The following is a 20,542-nucleotide window of genomic DNA, read 5'->3' on the forward strand; positions in this document are numbered from 1 at the left end:
ACATCTAGTATTTCTTTGGATTTGGTTATATATGTTTATGCTATTCTGATGGTTATTCCTGCAATAGTTTCCTTTGCCGTCAAATGATTGCCTTACAAGCTCACACACAGGTGATTGTTCCTTTGCATCAGCAAGCTAAGGTGTGTGTGTATATGTGTATGTGTATGTGTGTGTGTGTGTGTGTGTGTGTGTGTGTGTGTGTTTGTGCATGTGTATTGATATATGTCTTAAGAGATGAGTCTGAGTCTTACGAGATGAGCATGGTGAGGTAGCTGGCTGGCACTTCACTCTGTGTGCAAACAGCGCCTCCCACACAAGGCCTCCCACAATACACCACTGGCCCTGAAGTTCCGCAGGTGTCTGTTCATCCCCTGGCGCCTGCCCGCTCTACACAAACGCCTCTGCACTTCACCACCCACACATTCTCTCTGCAATTTCCTCTCGTCTGTGTCTCTCCATCACTCTCTTTCTCTCTCTGTTTGTCTCTCTCTCTCCTTCTCCCTGTCTGTCTCCATATGATTTTCCCTCCTTTGTTGTTACTCCATGTGTCTTGTTTTGCTACATCCCCCCTTTCCACTGTTCTGTTTCTGTAACAGACATTCTGCAGCCCCCTCCATCAACCTTTCATGATCAGCTTCTCTCGCACTCTTTTTCTTGCCTGGGGCTGTGACTTCCTCTGTGGTATTACTGGGTAAAAACACACTGCTGTTTTCTCCCCGTTTTTCTCTCTCCTTCCTCTCATTGCTGAGTTTGTGCATTTTAAGGGCAGCTCAGACAAAGAGCGTCAATATCCAAGAGACACACTGGACTTCTCAAGTCATCCCTAAGACCTCATAAAGCTCAGAGTAGATGGAGAAATCAATCCAGTGTGCCTTTTCTCTGAACACGGGAGAGACTCATGGATATAGCACTGTGGCTTGACTGAGATTGAAATGTTTGTTTTGGAGCGGAGCGCCTCCGAATTTGGGAGCGCAAACACAAACACCCTGATCACCCACACACACTACTTCAGGCGGTGATTTCATAATGCACAAGCCTGGGACAATATTTGTTCTTTTTCTCGCAACCACATTCAGTTATATCTCCTTCTTTCACTCTCTATCTGTTTCATTCTACCCTTCTTTCACTCTCTATCTGTTTCATTCTACCCTTCTTTCACTCTCTATCTGTTTCATTCTACCCTTCTTTCACTCTCTATCTGTTTCATTCTACCCTTCTTTCCATCGGTCTTTGTCTGCTCTCTGCTCTCTTTCCCCTTGTTCTCTTTCACTCGCTCTGAGACCTTATTGCAGGCGAGTTTTATGTTGCACAAGTGGCCTCTTTCATGCTGGCATGGATGGATGCATCATAATGTGAACCTCCATTACTTTTATGACGGTTGAGACTGGGCATGCTGCATCTCTGATGACAAATGCAGAATTGTGTCTCAACACATCTGAACACTCTACCATGCCAAACCAATCTCAGCCTAAATGATGGAATATCAAAACTCACAAGATTGGACAGGCAGTAATGGGAAATTCAAATTCTGAGAGAAAATACAAATGAATCCTGCCTCACACATCCAATCTTTGCCCTCTGAGTAATTATTTTTTTCATATTTGAGCATCATTATCATCCACTAGTCTAGTCCCCCCGCCCACAAATTGCCTTCATCTGTGGAAGGCTTTGACTAATGGACACTTCATCAAGAGCTTGGTAGTGCTCTGTATGGATGTGGTCTGCTCTCTCATCAGACAAGATATCCTCTGTTTTCTTTTCTGTTGTTTTCCCGTATTATTACCAAAACTTTGTCATTTACATTGATGTCACTGCTAATGTCAGTGAGAGGAGGAGCAAGACTATGTGAGTGATATTTTCTCTGGAATACTGAGCTCCATTGCCAGGCCCAGAGCATCAAGGGGAAGAGACCATCTGCTTACCAGCAACGCTCACAAAGCATGGGAGAAAACGCGAGCTGGGCCTCTGTCAACAAAACAAAAGCATTTCGGTCAAAATTAGTAGGGAAGGAGGGAGAGAGGAAAGGAGGCAGAGAAGCTAAAAGTGAGTGATAGAGAGACATCAGGGAGAGGAGGAGAGAGAGAAAAGATAGCTTTGATGAAACCGATTGGCAGATTAATCACTGCACCACAATCTTTGGAAAGGATCTGTCTGTTCCAATGACTTTGAGGATATCGTTATGACAAGTGATATGACTTAAATAGGCAATGCATTATGGAAAGCCCCCACATCACACACACACACACATCACAAACATGGCTCCCCACGCTTCCCCTCTTACATCATCCCATTCAGGCCCAGTGACATCATTTTAAGGGTCAGCACCCCCACTGTACCGTAATTTCCCAACTATTAGCCGCAGCTTATACATTTATTTTGCAAAATTACTTCAGCTATGAGGTTAATACACGGGGGCAGTTAAAATGGTATTAATATGGTTTTGTTTCTTTTAACTTGCATAAAACACTGTCCTGCAGCTTAGACACAACGCGGCTAATACACACAAAACTACTGTAGGCAGGAGGGGGCCTCATCTAATGGGGCATTGACCATCGTCTGGCCTGTGGCTGGCTCTTATTGCTAACGAAGCTGTGACCTCCTCACTTCCGCTGTGGTTTTCAGAGTGGATCCGGCCAATCAGTCGGCAAGCAGGCGGTCCTGAACCTGTTGAGGTATACTGTATGGAGGCGATGATGGATGTGGAAGAGGGCTTTTGCATCCAGGGCGAGGCTTAAATACGGACAAATCACTTGACTAAATCAGTCTGCACTCAAGCCACTGGGAAGTTGTTACCTTGACAACGAGATAGGGGGACTCCTTTTTTTTCTCTGTCCCTGTGGAGATGCATCAGGCTAATGCAGCGAGAAATGGGAACATTAAATGGCTCATTCTGCGGCCCTCTGCTGTGCTCCTCTCCCTCTCTCTCCCTCTCTCTCTTTCTCTCTCTCCCTCTGTCTCCCTTTCTCTCACTCACTCTATCTCTCTCTGTATTTGTCTCTCCCTCCCTCTGTTCTCTTTCTCTGTCTCTCTTCCTCTTTCACACATACATGGACACAATACACACACACATAACTGTCACACCAAAACTCACGTCTATGCACATACACACTCACAGACAGACAGACAGACACACACACACACACACACACACACACACACACACACACACACACTGCAGAATCAATTGACCCATGTGCTTACCGCTCTTTGAGTCTGACTTGACGCCCTGTGTGAAATGATTGTTTCGCACCAGTTTCCTGATTTGATTTGTCACAGCGATGAGGGGAAAGCTGCACCGCAGCCGGGAACAAACCGTGTCAAATTAGCACAGAATGTATTTAGCTGCCCGCACTGAAGATCACATGCGATAGCCTTGCTCAACACAGCCCCCCTCATGTTCCACTGCTCCGATAAGGACTGTTTGGTGGTGGGTCTGATATTTCACACATTATTATTATCATTATTACACTAAATAGATGGTGTTTTTTTTTATCTCTGTGACCATATTGCAGGATCTTTTCAGTAAGTCAGATCCATTTTTGGAGATCTACCGGATCAACGATGACGGAACTGAACAGCTGGTCCACAGAACCGAGGTAAGGGGTGCCATATGTGCCTGTTATTGCTCGTCCCTGCCTGTCACTTTCATGTTCAAAAAGGTTTTTTGTCCCTCCTCCAGGGCTCTCAGGTTTTGAGCTTATCTTGGAGTGAGATTTGTTGGAGAGGTGACATATATGCAGACTAATATGCAAGCCAACTTATACATTTGGTGTTATGCCTTAATAGGCCATTAGATGACATGCTACTAATATGCATGCTAACTTGTTCATTTCCCATTACAGTAATAGCCAAAGATTGATAATTAGATACCATGTAACATGCATACAGGAAAACCTGTGTGTGTGTGTGTGTGTGTGTGTGTGTGTGTGTGTGTGTGTGTGAGAGAGAGAGACAGACAGAGAGAGAGAGAGAGAGAGAGAGAGGGGGGGGACAGGGACAGGGGGGAAAAGAGAGATTTTAAGAGGTGTATGTTAACAGAGAATAGCATAACATCAAGGACAAAGCCAATGGCTAGATGATCAATACATTTGCAGGGTCACTTGGAGAGCATTTATCAGGACCATTTCACATATATCTGACTTAGTCTTTCTGTAGTCTTGCCTTATTACTACAACTCTGTAGTCTTGTTAGATGATTAAAGTCATTATTCCTTAAAAAAATGGTGTTATTTGTTAGGCCTATTTTAGGTAGCTATTTTATGTCATGTTCATGCAAAAGGTAATCCATCGATCATTACATTAATGCAAAGTGAAATGGTCAAAATATTAATTAATTAAGTCAATTAAACGTCAGGTATTACTGTATTTCCTTTGCAGTTCAACCTTTGTTTGGGCTACACTGTTTCAGTCTGTCTCTGATTTCCTCTATAGGCTATGATCTAAGACACCAATACATCAGGCAGAAAGTAAAATGGTGGTGCATTCATAAATGAGTTAGTTAGTGAGAGAAAAGGCATGTGTGGCGTGTGAGATCTGTCAGTTGAGTGTCTCATGGTCAATGCGTAAGACTTCTCTGGCTCTCACTATGCAGTAATGTTGCTTTACTCCACTGTTCCTGTAGTCATGTTATCTTTCTACTGCTCGCTCACTCGCTCCCTCCCTCCTTCCCTCCCAGGTGATCAAGAACAACCTGAACCCGGTGTGGGAGCCCTTCAAAGTGTCCCTCATCTCGCTGTGCAGCTGCGACGAGGACAGGAAGCTGAAGGTAAGGGGGAGGCCCTGTGGGTCGGCCCCGGCTGCACATGGTGGGATGATTGGCCACTCTGAGCCTCAGAGAGAAGCTCCCCCGAAGGACAGCCTCTCTCTCTCTCTCTCTCCCCCCAGCCAGCGCAATCAGGAGTGGGGCGCAGCGCCCAGAAGAAATAAAGGAGAGCCTGTAATAACCACAGAGAGGGAGCGAGGGATGGAGGGAGGTGGGGGATCGATAAGTGACCCGTTGAATGAATCGATAATTAGCCCATTTGCACAAATGGCTATCTCTCTCTCTCCCTCTCTCTTTTCTGTGTTATTCAGTGCCTAGTGTGGGATTATGACTCCCGGGGGAAGCACGACTTCATCGGGGAGTTCTACACCTCCTTCAAAGAGATGCAGAAAATCGGTGGAGGAAACAAGGTCAGAAAGCGCACACTCGGTCTCTTCTCTGTGTCTGATGTTTGTCACCCTTGGTGTGGCTCTCTGTGTAGTTTGCCCATTTTTGTGTGTGTGTGTGTATGGCTGGAATGAAAGAGATGTTAAAGGTAGCTGTTTTCTGTGTCTGTGTGTCTTTGTGTGTGTGTGTGTGTGTGTGTGTGTGTGTGTGTGTGTGTGTGTGTGTGTGTGTGTGTGTGTATGCCTGTGTGTGCGTGTGTGTGTGTGCGTGTGTGTGTGTATGCCTGTGTGTGTGTGTGTGTGTGTGTGTGTGTGTGTGGTAAGGATGAGCTGGAAGGCAGTGTGGAAGGCTCAGCTGTCTGTCTGTTCACTCTCTTACTCCCTCCATCTGTTCTGAAGGTCACATGGGACTGCATCAATCCCAAGTACAAGCTGAAGAAGAAGAACTACAAGAACTCTGGCTTGGTCATCCTCAGTGACTTGAAGGTGAGGAGGAGAGGAATACCCTGTGGTCTGACAAAAAGCAAGATGAAAAATGATGGACAAATTGCACACTGGGGCAATCAGCTCAGCTGGCCATAAAATAACGTGATAGCTGCAAAAATCAACTCCCACCTGTCAGTGACCACAGACACACACACACACACACACACATACACACACAAACACACACACGCACAGTATCATCATCATCATCATCATTATCTTCTTCTACAATCACTGTAAATATGGACAGAAGATGTAGTCCTTCATTGCCACTACCAAACATGAGCTTGGCTTTCAGGAGAAAATCCTGCTAATTGACAGATTGAGATATTTGCTCTCATCAGACCCAGGCATTTCTACAGTAGATGCCTAATCCCATTCACACACACAGGCCAATTAGTACAACTGGGCATCTAAGCCCCTGTTCTACATTCAGCCCAAATAACTCAAATAACTCTGATTAGTGGGAGTTTTCACTGCAGTGCTATATCTCTCACAACATTAACCAGTCTGTTTAATTCAAGGTCATTCAATTTTAAAAATTCTGCTTTGTTCATTGGAATGTGAGGATCCATTGATCCTCATGTTTCTATTATAAGATATTAAAATGTACAACCCCCAGGATGAATGTGATGGTTACAGAATAGTTTATGATTAGTCATAACATTTGGGGGGCGATTTATATTTACATTTTTCTATTTTCTGTCCCTCACAGCTTCACAGAGTCTACACATTCCTTGACTACATCATGGGAGGATGCCAAATTCACTTTACAGTAAGTACAGAACCTCCTCACATCATGCACACCACTGTATAGAAGAGATGCTGAGACTTTGTCTTGTATGCACTGCTGCTGGCTGAGCACATTTGATTTGCTTTGGAGAGCCTGAATGTCTTTTCCATCCCCAGAATGGCTCATTTGTGCCTGTGTTCACTTAGCGAGCGCTCCTGTCATCAGCACGCGGCAGCTGTTTGATTTTAAGATGGCACTTACTAAATGTAACACATTAGGGTCAGAATAGTGTGCTTTTCATCTAGGGGGAGAAATCACATCTCTCCCACTGGGTGGCTCATGTAGATATGAGTGTGATGCGCTGGTGAACAGAGGCTGGGATCTCCCCGAGGACTTGTTCCCACTTGAAGCCATATCTCAAAAATCGCTCCCCTCACTCCGCTATCACACATACTCCACTGCTCTGCTTACCTACTCGTAAACATGATAGAGAGATACCTGCATATGGAGACCCCTCAGACAGGAGGTGGCATCAGGTGGTGTTAAATATAGTGGAGGAGGAGGAGATTGGCGCTAGACCAGACTCACATCTATAGATGTCCACCACCAAACAGCTTATTCCCTAAGCTGGTCATAATTGATCAAAAACAGAAATTGGCGCATCAACTAATCTCTACCCCATGTGTCAACCAGATGTGTGTGTGTGTGTGCGTGTGTGCCTGTGTGTGTGTGTGTGTGTTTGTGTGTGTATTATGTATATTCTTGTGTACTGCCGATCACTCCCGTATGCCGGCATGTCTCTCTACACATGTTGTTTGCAGAGTTGTGTGGCTCATGGTATTAACATCTGCTTGATGAATAAATGTAAATGCACTTGCCCTCAGCTGTGGCAATTTCCATATTGCCCCTGTTTAAGTGATTTATTCAGATAGTACTGGAGTGACTGCAGACAGAATACCCCACTCCATCTCCCACAAGCCTGCATATTCTATCTAATTGGTCATTATTATGTTGGTTAGACCATAGCTCTGTTGCCAACATGATGCGTGACTGCAGCCGCTATTGTGGTTAATGGTAATATTGTGCAAATGACTTTTTGTTGTTATGGCAGCAATTATCTTTGCATGGAGTCGTGTCAGGGCTTTTTTATGCCTTCTAATCAATGCTCTTCAGACCAAGTTGTTGTTGCTGTTGTTGTTGTTATTTAGGTTGCTGTGGATTTTACTGCGTCTAATGGCGACCCACGCAACAGTTGCTCCCTTCACTACATCAACCCATACCAGCCAAACGAGTACCTGAAGGCTCTGATCGCTGTCGGCGAGATCTGCCAGGACTATGACAGGTGAGCCGCGGTGTGCTGTGGAGACGCCAAAGATCTCTATCAGCACAGACGTGCACTCCTCTCATGTGGAAAATGAAAGAAAGTGTATGTGTGTGTGTGTGTGTGTGTGTGTGTGTGTGTGTGTGTGGTACATCACCTCCTTTATGGTGACTCTGTGAATCTGACTGCATTGGATCTCTGAGGCAGAATAAGATGAAAGTGAAGGGGATGGAAATTAGGTGCCTTTTATCTGCATTTACCTTCAGACACAGATGCTTTTGTCCAACATGCCATTTACTGTAGGAGCTGCAGATGTTTAAGATGAGAATATGTGACTATGACATTATTGTCATCATCCCTTCTGAGAAATTATACAGATGAGAGTGAGAATGAGAGAGAGAATGAGAGAGAGAGAGACGTATCAAAGCAACTCTGTATAAAGATTTCCAATGTGAGATACACCTTGACCCAGCGTGACCAGCAGCTGAGTGGTGAATTAATTGGTGCCTGACCATTTTTCATCAAAGAAATGAATTCATGATTTTGACATATTGTTATATTGAGTGACATTTGGTTCAGATGAATTCTCTGAGGAAAAGTATATTGGTTTGAGCCATGCAGGGTCATAAATGCCTCCAAATATAGATCAGTGAATGAGAGGACTCAAAAGTGTTTCCTGTCAGACATGTCATCTATGGAAAACTGAACTCTACTCTCCCTGAGGGACCCAAAGGAAGGTAGATATCTTGGGTAATCCGAAGATGATTACTACTTATGCAAAATTGGGAGATATGGAGTGTCTGTGCTACTATTTCAAAACATTTAATGGGACTGAAGGTTCAGTAGGCTATTGTAGTATGTGGTATTCACCATATGGTGTGCAAACAAACCGATAAACAAGCTGTTGTGGCAAGCAGTCATGGGCTCTCCCAGGACTAGAGTGCCTCTCTGCCAACACCTACGGCACCATCTCACTTATCTGTGTAACTGGGAGTGAACGAACGAGAGTGCATATCATCACTCCGCGGGCAGACGCTGGGGAAATCTCCAATTATATCTGCTCTAGGCAGTGTTGCTATCTGAGACAGTGTGTGTGTTCCTGAGTCACCCCCCCCCCCCCCCCCCCCCCCCCCCCCCCACACACGTCTCTGCCAGCCGTTGTTGTTGTCGGTGCCCCTGTTTTCAGTGTCGGGTCACTAATGGGCCAGCGACTTCCTATGGTGGAGAGTGGCAGCGTGGGCTGATCAAATGCCAGTGCCCGCGTGTTCCTGCTCTCCTCCTGGTTCTGTGGTCGCCCCTCTCCTCCCTGCTGAAGACAAGACACTCACTGCCAAAGCCTTGTCAGGATGCCCAGCTCTGGGTGCCAGCGAGCAGGAGCTTATTACGTGTCAGCAAAGCAGCCAGTCATCCAAACAAGAGCCAACGGGAGGCAGACACTAACAATGAGGGGGCGGGGGAGAGGTGTTTACCTGAATAGACTGCACCTGTATCCTAACTGCATGTTCTCTGGTCCCGTGATATACCTTGACATGACATGTGTGTATCTGTAATCTTGTTATATGTTGACAACATTTCCTTGTGGGAATAGTGTAAATAGTTTACTTTTCAGTTCCTTTCCTCCAACCTACCAACCTTCTTCTTGTAGCCTATGAAATCTGAATGAATGCTTGTGACTTTTTTTAATGAGCTCCTGTCACTCTGGATTTCCCCCCAGCTCCTCTGGGTTTGCCTACTTCTATACTGCTGATGTTCTTATGAGCTAATGTACACGTGGCACGCTGCTGGTGGGTGTTTTCAAGGCAGACGCCTTTTAGAAACTCATTAATTACCGGCTAAACAATGCTTTACAAATTACAAATTAGATTTGTTTCAGAGAGGAGATCCTCTATACTGACGGCACAATGCCAAGTGAGGATCCACTTAACAAATGGATTTTCATGTTTAATGGGACGGGGAAGCTACTGGTTTTATGAGAAATCATAGCGGATGGCTTTATTGCATTACAGATGCCTCTGCACTGAAGCAGATGCTAGCGCATGGCTAGCACATGGCTAAGACAGGCAGGAGAGCAGTGTGTTGTGGTGTTTCTCGGAGATCTTGGCAGAATGTAGGCAAGAAGAAGCCCTCCAGGGTTGAACACCTACCTTGTGTGGGATAATCTTTTTGTCTTTATCTTTTGAGGAGGTGTGAGAGCATTTAAACCAGGTGATCTCTGGAACAGGTAGAGAGAGTGGAGTGGGATGGGATGGAGTGGGTTTGTTTATACCTGTGGGCACAGAGGTGCAGAGCTGCTGCTTGCCAACAGTGGAGGTGTGCTGTGCTGTGCTATACTGTGCTCCCATGACTATGAAAACAAGCCATTTTGGGAATATGAAGGATAAAACTCATATAAAGGGAAGTTATTTTTCAAAACAAATTTGGTATTGCAGCAGCAAAATAAGTCTAGTGCTATTCTTGGAAAAACATCTGTGCATATGCTACATAGTGACAAACTGTAAAATACAGCATAGTTATTCACTATAGAGTGAAAAAGCCCTAGCCTTGTTATTTACTATAGAGTAAAAAGCACTATAGCCTTGTTATTCACTAGAGTAAAAAGCACTATAGCCTTGTTATTATATTCACTATAGAATAAAAAAGCACTATAGCCTTGTTATTCACTATAGAGTAAAAAGCACTATAGGCTTGTTTGCCTTGTTATTCACTATAGAGTGAAAAGGCCCTATAGCCTAGTTATTCACTATAGAGTGAAACATCACTATAGCCTAGTTATTCACTATAGAGTGCTCCAGCAGGTAAGTGGATGGTGTACTATGTAGTGGGACAGTGGATAGAATAGCTGCGTATAGGCAGTGTAAGAGCGGGAGCAGTAGGAGCACCAATTTGAAACAAATGTTTTGTAAATGCTACAGTGTTTTGTGAAGAGGATGCAAAAATTCAATTTGGCAAAGGAGAGGTCTGCCAGTCAGACAAATGCACAAGACATAAATGAGAAATCTAATATTAGGTCTGTCTAATAGCAGGCCCATCCATCAGCCACTGGAGCTTTACAAAACAGTTCAGTTGCTTCCTGAGTTCCAGGAAGACTGCTCTTCTCCGACACAGACTCAATGCAGAGAGTTCTAACTTTATGTGGAGGGAACTACAGCAGGGCACCTGTTGCTTTGTGTGCTTCAGGAGTCCTTAGCAATAGCACTAATGAACCCTATAACCCTTACCTGAATAGACAGACCAAACACTAACTATCCACTCCTGGGGTAGCATAGGCCAGCCTGTCCTCATGGAAGGAGAAACTGTGTGTGTGTGTGCGTGTGCGTGTGTGTGCATGTGTGTGTGTGTGTGTGTGTGTGTGTGTGTATGTGGTGTGTGTGGTGTGTGTGTGTGTGTGTGTGTGTTTGTGTGTGTGCGTGTGTGCGTGCGTGTGCGTGTGCGTGTGTGTGCGTGTGTCATCTCCAGATGTGACCTTAGCAGCACTTCCTTCTTCATCTCTGTGGTCCACAATTGCCTGTGGATAATCTGGGAGACTTGCGAACTCTACTTTTATATATATATATATATATAAAGCTATAGAGCTGGATTTGATGAATCTCACGCATTGAAGTAGATGCCTGAATGCCCGAGCAGAATGCAGCCTTTGATGCACCAATGAACAGAAACTAGATGTACCGCAGAGCGGTACAAAATATGACCGCCGCCCAGTCCAGCACATGTTTTCCACAAAAATAAGTCACGCTGAAAGGCATATATGATTCTAACTGTCTCACTGAATTGCATTATGCACACTCAATTCTCACTGGTATCTGCTAGACAACAAGTACCAAAACATGATTAGTTCATAGATTTCACATGTAATATACATTTTATACAACCCCACCTCCATCTTGCCTGTTCATAATTCTGAGAAATTCTTGAATTGTGTGCATGTGTGCGTGTACATGTTTATGTGTGTGTGGGTGTGTGTGCGTGCATGTGTGTGTTTGCCTGTTTATGTGCCTGTGTGTGTGCATGTGCATGCATGCGTATATATGTCTACTGTGTGAGTATGTGTCATACGTAGGATTACTGTGAATGTATGTGTGTGCGTGTGTATCTGTTTATGCACATGTGTGCATATGGAATGGGTTTACATGACCCCTGGAGGCAAACATATGCAAAAAATTGGTCATCCTAGGCCCTACGGTTCTCAAGATATTCACAGAAAACTGTATCTGCCCTACCCTCTTTTCGGGGGGTCCAGTCCAACGGGGGGGGCTACAAATTAAAACGAAAAACGATGGTTCCATGCTATCCATGTGGGGTTACATGCCCACCAAGTTTCGTGTATCCCGGTCTTTCAGTGTCCCGGGAATCCTTGTTGGTGTACGGTCACTAAATGTACACATAAATTATTTTACTGTAAGGCCCCCCATTAACGAAAGTCCACGAAACTTGGCATGCATTCAGAGGGTGTCATAATGATCCTACACTTTCAATTTCGTGCAGTTTTGACCATGTCAGCCAGAGATATTGTGATGAAAACACCTAATGTTTTGCTTTTTAATTTTTAACTAGGTGGCGCTATACATGAAATAAGTGGTAATGGGATGGGTTGACATGCCCCCTTAAGACCAACATACAAAAAAACGGTGGACCTCCTAGGCCCTACGGTTCTCGAGATATTCACAGAAAACTGTCTCCGGCCACCTACAGGCCAGTTAATGTATAGTAACATAAATTAATTTATTGTGTGGCCCCCCATGAACGGAATTCCACGAAACTTGGCGTGCATTCAGAGGGTGTCATAATGATCCTACACTTCCAATTTTGTGCAGTTTTGACTATGTTAGGTCACAGATACCTGCGATTACAACACCTCATTTTTACTTTTTTGTGTTTAACTAGGTGGCGCTATACATGAAATGAGTGGTTATGGAATGGGTTGACATGGCCCCTTGAGATCAACATACAAAAAAAATGGTCCTCCTAAACCTTACGGTTCTCGAGATATTCACAGAAAACTGTGTCTGCCCTACCCTCCTTTCGGGGGGTGCAGTCCAGCGGGGGGGCTACAGATCAAAACGAAAAACGATGGTTCCATGCTATCCATATGGGGTTACATGCCCACCAAGTTTCGTGTACCCCGGTCTTTCAGTGTCCCGGGAATCCTTGACGGAAATGTGGACATGCGAAAAAGAAAAAAAAAAATCTGACTAAACCTATATGACCGCCGCTTCGCTGCGCTGTGTGTGTGTGTGTGTGTGTGTGTGTGTGTGTGTGTGTGTGTGTAAAAGAGAGTGAAATGGAAAAGAAAGGTCCGGGCAGTCTCACACATAGTTAAAGTTGTGATGGAGCTAGCTGGAGGTGTTTAACACCCGGAATATTCCACCGAGAGGCTGATGGATTGATGTGCAGATGCAGACGCCCACAGTAACATGACTCACCTTCCCACAAGTCACGTGACCCTCAAACAATGAACTACTTTGCAGCCTCCTGCTGACTCCTGATGCAGTTTATTTGTGCATTTGTTCAGATTAGTTGTCAGAGGTAATGGGTTTCAGGCAGCTGGGTGCGTGTCCTGCCCACTTGCGTGTGTCCACTTCCACACGTCTCCGCTGACTCCCTCAAGCCTCACCGCTGCCACAGTGTGTGTGTGTGTGTGTGTGTGTGTGTGTGTGTGTGTGTGTGTGTCCTCCCTATCTATGTCCTGCGGGGTTTCATTAAAAGCTGGATTAGTGACTTACAGCAGCCCAACAAATCCTCTCCAGTGGGGCACAGGGCCTTTCTGCTGCAGGGGCTGTGGTCATCTCCTAAGAGGCCATAAAGAGCTGCTGCTCTGAGAGGCTGTTGTAAAGGCAATCTGGGGAAGACAGAAAAGCTCTCTTTTGTGACAAGTTAATAAGAGCTTCTAGAAACAGCCTCTTGCCTCTTGTTCTGGTACAGGTAATGGAAAGGAAGAGGGATCTATTATTTCTCTCCTCCTTACTGTGCCACACACATGCTCAATTGTACTTCAAAAGTGTGGAAGTACTTTTCAGTACTGGTTTGATTTGATTCTGTGTGATTGTCTTTATTTATGTGTGCGCATGCAGATGTCATGATGACACTAACTGAATATAACTTTTGACCACATTCAACATATATGATCGTTTGAAAAGCAACTTGTGATATTTTGAGGGTGTTCAGTCACCATTTACATGTATTCATTCAGCAGACACTTTTTATCCAAAGTGATATATATACAGTATATGTCATACAAGGGTTAAGTGCCTTGCACAAGGGCACAACAGTGGATGGCAGGAATGTCTCAGGCCACTGCATGTTAGCCCAGCTCCTTAACCACTGCGCTACCACCGCCCTCCCTGACACCACATATCACCGGGATGTGTTAAGTCTGTAATGACATGTAATCTGCACTAATGACTCTGATGTCTGTGCACGAGAGATCGAATTGGTGTCATCGTTCGTCTGTTACTAAACCAATTCTAAAGACCAAAGTTGTATGTGTGTGAGAGATTGGTTCACAGTTGTCTGCAGCGTTTCTTTTTTTCATATTAGTTCTTATAGCGGTTATTGACATGCTCTTTAGCTTCCATGTTATTCCATCCCCTCTAAGCAAAATCAAACAGACTGGGAGTTTTATTCCTAATTCGGGGTCTGGGTTTATGTTTCGTGTCCATCGTGACTTTTATTTGATCACTTCATTTAAATAAATTCTATTACGGTCGGGACGCCCTAATGCACCAAGAGGCCGTCCCACAATGCACCAGTGAGGCTTGCTGTTATGTAAGTTTGGGAGGCTTTAAAGTTTTTCGCTGGGGATGCCGGCTCCCTCCCTCCCTCCCTCGCTCCCGGCCCTGGCTGATTTAAGCATCCCGTGGCCATGCGGTTAGGCAGCGCTGTATCATTCATCTCTGCCTCCACTCTCTACAGTAAACCAATTTAACAGTAATTGCTCTTGTTAACATCTGAAACTGAAACGCCATTATGGAGATGTTATCTGAGATTGCAGAATGCTGGAGATTTATTTGCGACTTTGCCATGCTTGTCTCAGTCCGAGAAAAAGAGTACTCTGAAATGTCTGAAACAAAACAACAAAACAGGAAACAGGAAAAAAAACATTGCAATGAAAATTAAGCAATACATCAGCAATAGTCTTAATATAATGTGTGTGTGTGCGCGTGTGTGCGTGTGTGTGTGAGAGAGAGAGAGAGAGAGAGAGAGAGAAAGAAAGAGTGTGTGAGAGAGAGAAAGTGTATGTGAGAGAGAGAGAGAAAAAGTGTGAGAGAAAGAGGAGAGAGAAAAGGAGTGACAGAGAGAGTCGGGGGGGCTCTTCAAACCACGTAGGAGAAAAAGAACATGGACCCTGCAGGTCCACTAATGACCTTCCTCTGTCTTCATATTATAAGAATTGTTAGTGTTGTATATTGAACTCAACTATACTGGCACAGCCAAAGCAATAAAAGGAAAACAAAAGCCCAGAACTTTCCAAGCACTTTGAACAACAGCAACAACTGAAGCCTGCTGTTTAGTGTCTGTAATCTCCCCCTGGCCAGCGAGGGCCTGTGTTAGTTGTGGTGGGTGTGACAGTGTGCATCACGCTCGCTCGCTGAGTGTCCCCTGCGGCGCTGACCCTTGCCGGGGCTCGTCGTTTCCCCCTCCGCTCCCAGCTGATCCCTGAGCTGAAACCTGCTGGGTGATTAGACGTGAGCCGCCAACATCCTCCCAACAGGCAGCGCAGCCCTACTGTGACTTATTTATTATCTCTCGCTCTGTTTTTACCTCCATCTCCTTCTACCCTTCATGCTCTCTTTCAGTCGCACCCGCCCATCTCTCGATTCTTTTCCTCCCCCGTATTACTATCTCTTCCTCTTTTGATTTCATTTTTCTGTTTTTGTCAGATTTCTACCCACCCTTGATGGATCAGTATAATTCAACAGCATGGTATGCTGGGTTTGGGTGGAGGTTTCTGTAGCTGTAATGACTTGTTCAGAGTGTCTGAAAACACAGAGTTAATTATGTTGTCTGTTGTTGTTTTTCTCCACAACAGCGACAAAAGATTTTCTGCTCTGGGATTTGGTGCAAGAATTCCACCCAATTATGAGGTGAGCTTTTTCTTCCAGTCTTCAGTATTTTTCGTTTATCGATGACTGTCCTGAAAACATTCGTTTTTGTTTGTTTGTTTGTCTAGTGTAGTCCTTGGCTTTCTCCATTATTAATGGCTTTTGGAATTATAAATGGGTTCTTATCTGCTAGAGTTTTTGCCCGCTCTCTGAGTCTCCATAGAGTTTGCTGTGGGTGCATGATTAGTATGCCACTCTTTATGACACAGATCCACACTGTCAAAAGCTTACATTTTTACCCGCCACACTTTGCTTCCCCAAATGCCAACCTGCCAACGAGGGGAAGCACAGCCCTGACTGGCGGGGAAAATAAAAGCGAAGCTATGGCTCAGCATGCAGGGCATCTCTTGTGTTGACAGCCGGTTGTCAGAAGATTTGATTCCTGGGAAAGAGTGTTTGTTTAAGGAGATTGAAACAGAGCCGGCAGACATTAACTAGAGCCCTGGGGAAACGCAGACTGAAAAACGAATGAACAGGGTTGTGGGAGAGGCACGGCAGAACCCTCACGCAGTCAGGCGGTAGCAGGTCAGGGAGGGGAGGGAGGCTAAGGAAACATTATCTGCAGCCAGGCTCATTTGTTCGGAGTCCCAGCTGAAATCTCAATTGACTCCCCATATTAAATTAAAGCTACAGTAAATTGCTCATCTCAGGCTGTGGACACTCTGAATTTCAAAGTCTGTCTCTCTGCGAAGTAGCACAGTATGGGCTCAGCAATTAGCCCATGAGGAAATAGATTGTATCTATTGGTTTATGTATCATGAAATTAGATGTAAATTGAGGATGAAGTTTTAATTAAACCAAACTATTATTCATTTCCGTTGAAATAATCATTTTATATGTGGTGATTTTTGACAGGTTGTCTCTTATTGTCTAACTTTTCCGTCCATCCAAATATCCCTAGAAAATGACAGTAGCAATTACCAAGCCAGTTGAAAGTGATGTTCATCTTGACTTTCTCTTATTTTTCTCTACTGTGTTCTCTCTGCACCATCAGGTATCACATGACTTTGCAATCAATTTCAACCCAGAAGATGATGAATGTGAAGGTAGATAAATGATGATTTGGTTTTGCAGTGCATGTCTGTGGAAGTTTCCTTAACAGTCCCTCTTTCAATACATCTCTTTTGAAGCTATTTCCACTATGAAACTTCACTCACCAGGGAATGCACTGAGACAGAAATCTATGGCCTTCTTTGAATCTTAATTCGTTCCCAAAGGATTTCTCTCTCTCTTCCTTCCCCTATTATCCTTCTCTCTCTCTCTCTCTCTCTCTCTCTCTCTCAGATGCTTTGATCCCAAAATTGCCTACTCTGGCATTGTTGCCCGACCCCGCCCACTGTGGTGCATGAGCAACAGCAGTGTGCTTAGCAGAAAGCAAGCAGAACTAACTATCTCTTTCTCCCCTCTCCCCCTCTGTCTAATCAGAGATCCAAGGCGTGGTGGAAGCCTACCAGAACTGCCTACCCAAAATCCAGCTTTATGGGCCAACCAATGTGGCACCCATCATCAACAGAATAGCCAAGCTGGCAGCAGGGGACGAGACCAAAGACGCCTCAGTGAGTGTCCTTCACAGATATGCTACTGATGGCATGCACAGTGCACTGCAGGGATATGGTACATGAGGTAGGAGGATTGAGGCTAATTCAAAGGCAAATGTTTGTCCTTGAGTAAATCTAAGATGGCAAGAAGGTGTTCACGCCTCCAGGCTTTGTCATATTCCTCCTCCTCCGCCTCATCCTTGCGATGGACTTCATTAAATATTTAATCTTCATGATTGCCCCTTCCCCCAGAAGTGATCTGGTTTCTGTAAATGAGACAGGCAGGATCAATGCAGTGAATTCAGGACTGAATTCACTCAGTGTGGTCACCCCCCAGGGGTGCGGGGTCCAGCAATCTACGTTAGGAAGTCTATTCTTAGCCCAGCAGCCTCTATGGCATGCTTCTCTACATGCTGACATACTGAGTCTATCGTCCTCAGCCCGTGGGAGCTCATTGTAACAGGCATATTTTCACTGCTGATTAGAATTGATTCAAGTCCCATTATGTTGAGAAGAGCACTGCATTGATGGTGGCTTTTTATCGCAGAGATATCACATCTTGCTGATCCTTACCGACGGAGTGGTGACAGATATGGCCGACACACGTGAGGCTATCGTCCGCGCATCCTATCAGCCACTGTCCATCATCATCGTCGGTGTGGGCAACGCCGACTTCACCGACATGCAGATCCTGGATGGGGATGACGGGATTCTGCGCTCCCCCAAGGGCGAGCCCGTCCTCAGGGACATTGTGCAGTTTGTCCCCTTCAGAGACTTCAAAACGGTCAGTGTGCCCCCTCGCCTAGATTGACCATGAATCTCCTCTGATTTCCCCCATCTCTCTCTCTCTCTCTCTCTCTCTTTCTCTCACTCACCAGGTGAGGCTGAGTAAAAGGGTGAATGAGGATGATGAAACTACGTCAGTTCCAGTCATGTCAGTGCATTAGCTCTCTCTCACCGAATTCTCCAGAGCTTCTGAGGAAAAGCATTAGCCTCGGGTGGGACCGCCGCCAGTGATGGGGCTGGACAGATTGGCCTATCCAACCTGCCCTAGGCACTGATAGCCCAACAGGCCAGAGGCTCTCTGCAAATTGTCCCTAAGACTCATGCCTAATTTTGTGAAATGCCAAAAATTACAACTTCTTAATCGCCTCAAAATCCTAAATTTGTGTAATTCCATTGGGCCACGAGTGCTCTTCTCTACCCTATTGGCTTTGACCCACACATTCAGAAATGGACAGAAATAGCAGCTCATCTGTCTCATTTCGATCCTCTCTAAGCCTCTCCCTGTGTGTGTGGTTGTGTGTGTGTGTGTGTGTCTGTGTGTGTGTCTATGTTTCTATATCTGACTGTGTGTGTATTTGTGTTTGTGTGTATTTGTGTGTGTGTGTATGTGTGTGTGTGTGTGTGTGTGTGTGTGTGTGTGTGTGTGTGTTAATCTAAGCTTCACAGTCGGTCCCTCATGCACTGCTCCCTCTCCCCTATCAGGCGTCTCCCGCTGCCCTGGCCAAGTGTGTCCTGGCAGAGGTGCCCAAGCAGGTGGTGGAGTACTACAGCAACAAGGCCATCGCCCCCATGTGCCTCATCAGGAGCACCCCCAACTCCATCGCCACCACCCCAGAATAACACACACATCTTCAGACGCCATGGGGTGACCGAGGGGTGAGACAGAGGACGAATGCTCAAGTAGGGAAGAGAAAGCCAACTACTCTCCTTTTGCTTTTTTGAGCTTTTTTTCATACAGCATACACACACACACACACATGCACACACATGCACACACACACACACACACACACACGCACACATGCACGCACGCGCGCACACACACACACACACACACACACACACACACACATTCTCACTCACACACATTCTCACTCACATACACTCTAAACTCTAAGGTCAGAGGGGTCTTTGTTAAAGCGGATCATGTTGGTGTTCTGATCGGTGCAGGAGCTTCTTGTTTTTGTTGGCTGTCATATTTAAAGGTCGTCCCGTGGCTGCCCTCCCACCACACTTTGCCTCCTCCTCATCAGACTTAACACCCCCCCCACTTTCCTCCCCCTCTGGTGTCCACAGGCTCAGCTGTGTTGTGACAGCAATTGTACAGTGGCTGTTTTTTTCTATGACCTTTCTGGACTCTGTGGACTTTACGCTGTAGCTCATTCTTTTCACTCCCGCCTCCGTTCTCTCCTCTGCTCTGTTCTCACTTCCTGTTGAGGCCTAATGCTGTGGAGATTCTCACTCAATATCCTCAGTGAACGTTTCAGTTAATGGCTAAATGTATGACTAAACAGAAAGCGTCTGAGGAACTATTTTAACAATGGCCGCATGTTGATTAAGTCCTGCAAGATCCGACTTGTTTTTTGTTCTGTAACAAGATAGCCCCGTAATACAGTGTACATTTTCAAGACAAGCTTATTTTACTTCTTATGTTTTTTTTCCTTGTTGTTTCCTTGTTTATAATTGACAAACATCTGTAGTGCTTTATGGTAGTACAAATGTGCCTGATTGTAAACCTCTGTTCTTTACTTTCAAGCCTCCATAGGTACCAAGGAGTTCACACTGTCCTTTTTTATTCAGACAGACTTTTTGAATTCCAAGGAAAGTCTTTTCAAAGGATGAAAGCACTAGGATTTCTATATGAAAGCTGTAGTGGTTCTATTGCACGGTAGAGTCTCTGTATGTATCTGTCTGACAAAGAGAATGCAACAGTTGTACCATTGTAAGGACATGTCCTATGTCCTCTCTGGCTAATTCATTGATCAGCGGTTCCTGTTTGAAACAGGAACAGAGTGGTACCAGTATATGTTGTACTGTATGGTGAAACATTTTATCAATACAAGAAATACAAATTTGCTGTGTAATTGAGATGATGTAACTACTGCATATGATATTTATTTCACAGCATTTTCAGTGTCAAACCTATGGAGCATGGGAAGGGTCATTGCAAGATTTATTTGTACTTCATTTTACTAAACCGTGCACTTGTTTTACTAAATTGTGTGCTGATTTTAATTATTTTATCCAATTATTTTATCTAGTTCTTAGGCTTTGTGAACATTAGGTTGTAGCTTGTAGGATTTAAGATAACAGACACATGTTTTTGTAAAATGAGCGCACTTGTTAGTAAAATGAAGTACATTTTAGTGAAACGTTCCCTTGATATAAAACAAATCTCTTAATGTCGCCTCTTGGGCTCCATACAAACTACT

The 20,542-nt window shown here is 44.8% G+C and overlaps 1 protein-coding gene across 1 annotated transcript in view; it reads left to right on the top strand.

Moving 5' to 3' along the window:
* The window catches only part of cpne7 (copine VII), a 32,937-nt gene extending 12,752 nt beyond the window's left edge, over positions 1 to 20,185 (top strand). Inside the window, exons 6-16 of the mRNA XM_042062284.1 lie at positions 3,513 to 3,596; positions 4,675 to 4,764; positions 5,073 to 5,171; positions 5,547 to 5,633; positions 6,349 to 6,408; positions 7,575 to 7,708; positions 15,714 to 15,768; positions 16,781 to 16,832; positions 17,212 to 17,342; positions 17,872 to 18,108; positions 18,813 to 20,185. Of these exons, the coding sequence (XP_041918218.1) occupies positions 3,513 to 3,596; positions 4,675 to 4,764; positions 5,073 to 5,171; positions 5,547 to 5,633; positions 6,349 to 6,408; positions 7,575 to 7,708; positions 15,714 to 15,768; positions 16,781 to 16,832; positions 17,212 to 17,342; positions 17,872 to 18,108; positions 18,813 to 18,950 (1,167 nt within the window). The 3' untranslated portion in view covers positions 18,951 to 20,185. The remainder of the gene's footprint in view (positions 1 to 3,512; positions 3,597 to 4,674; positions 4,765 to 5,072; positions 5,172 to 5,546; positions 5,634 to 6,348; positions 6,409 to 7,574; positions 7,709 to 15,713; positions 15,769 to 16,780; positions 16,833 to 17,211; positions 17,343 to 17,871; positions 18,109 to 18,812) is intronic.
* The last annotated feature ends 357 nt before the right edge of the window (positions 20,186 to 20,542 follow it).

Source organism: Alosa sapidissima, chromosome 14, assembly GCF_018492685.1.
Source record: "Alosa sapidissima isolate fAloSap1 chromosome 14, fAloSap1.pri, whole genome shotgun sequence".
Classification (NCBI taxonomy): domain Eukaryota; kingdom Metazoa; phylum Chordata; class Actinopteri; order Clupeiformes; family Clupeidae; genus Alosa; species Alosa sapidissima.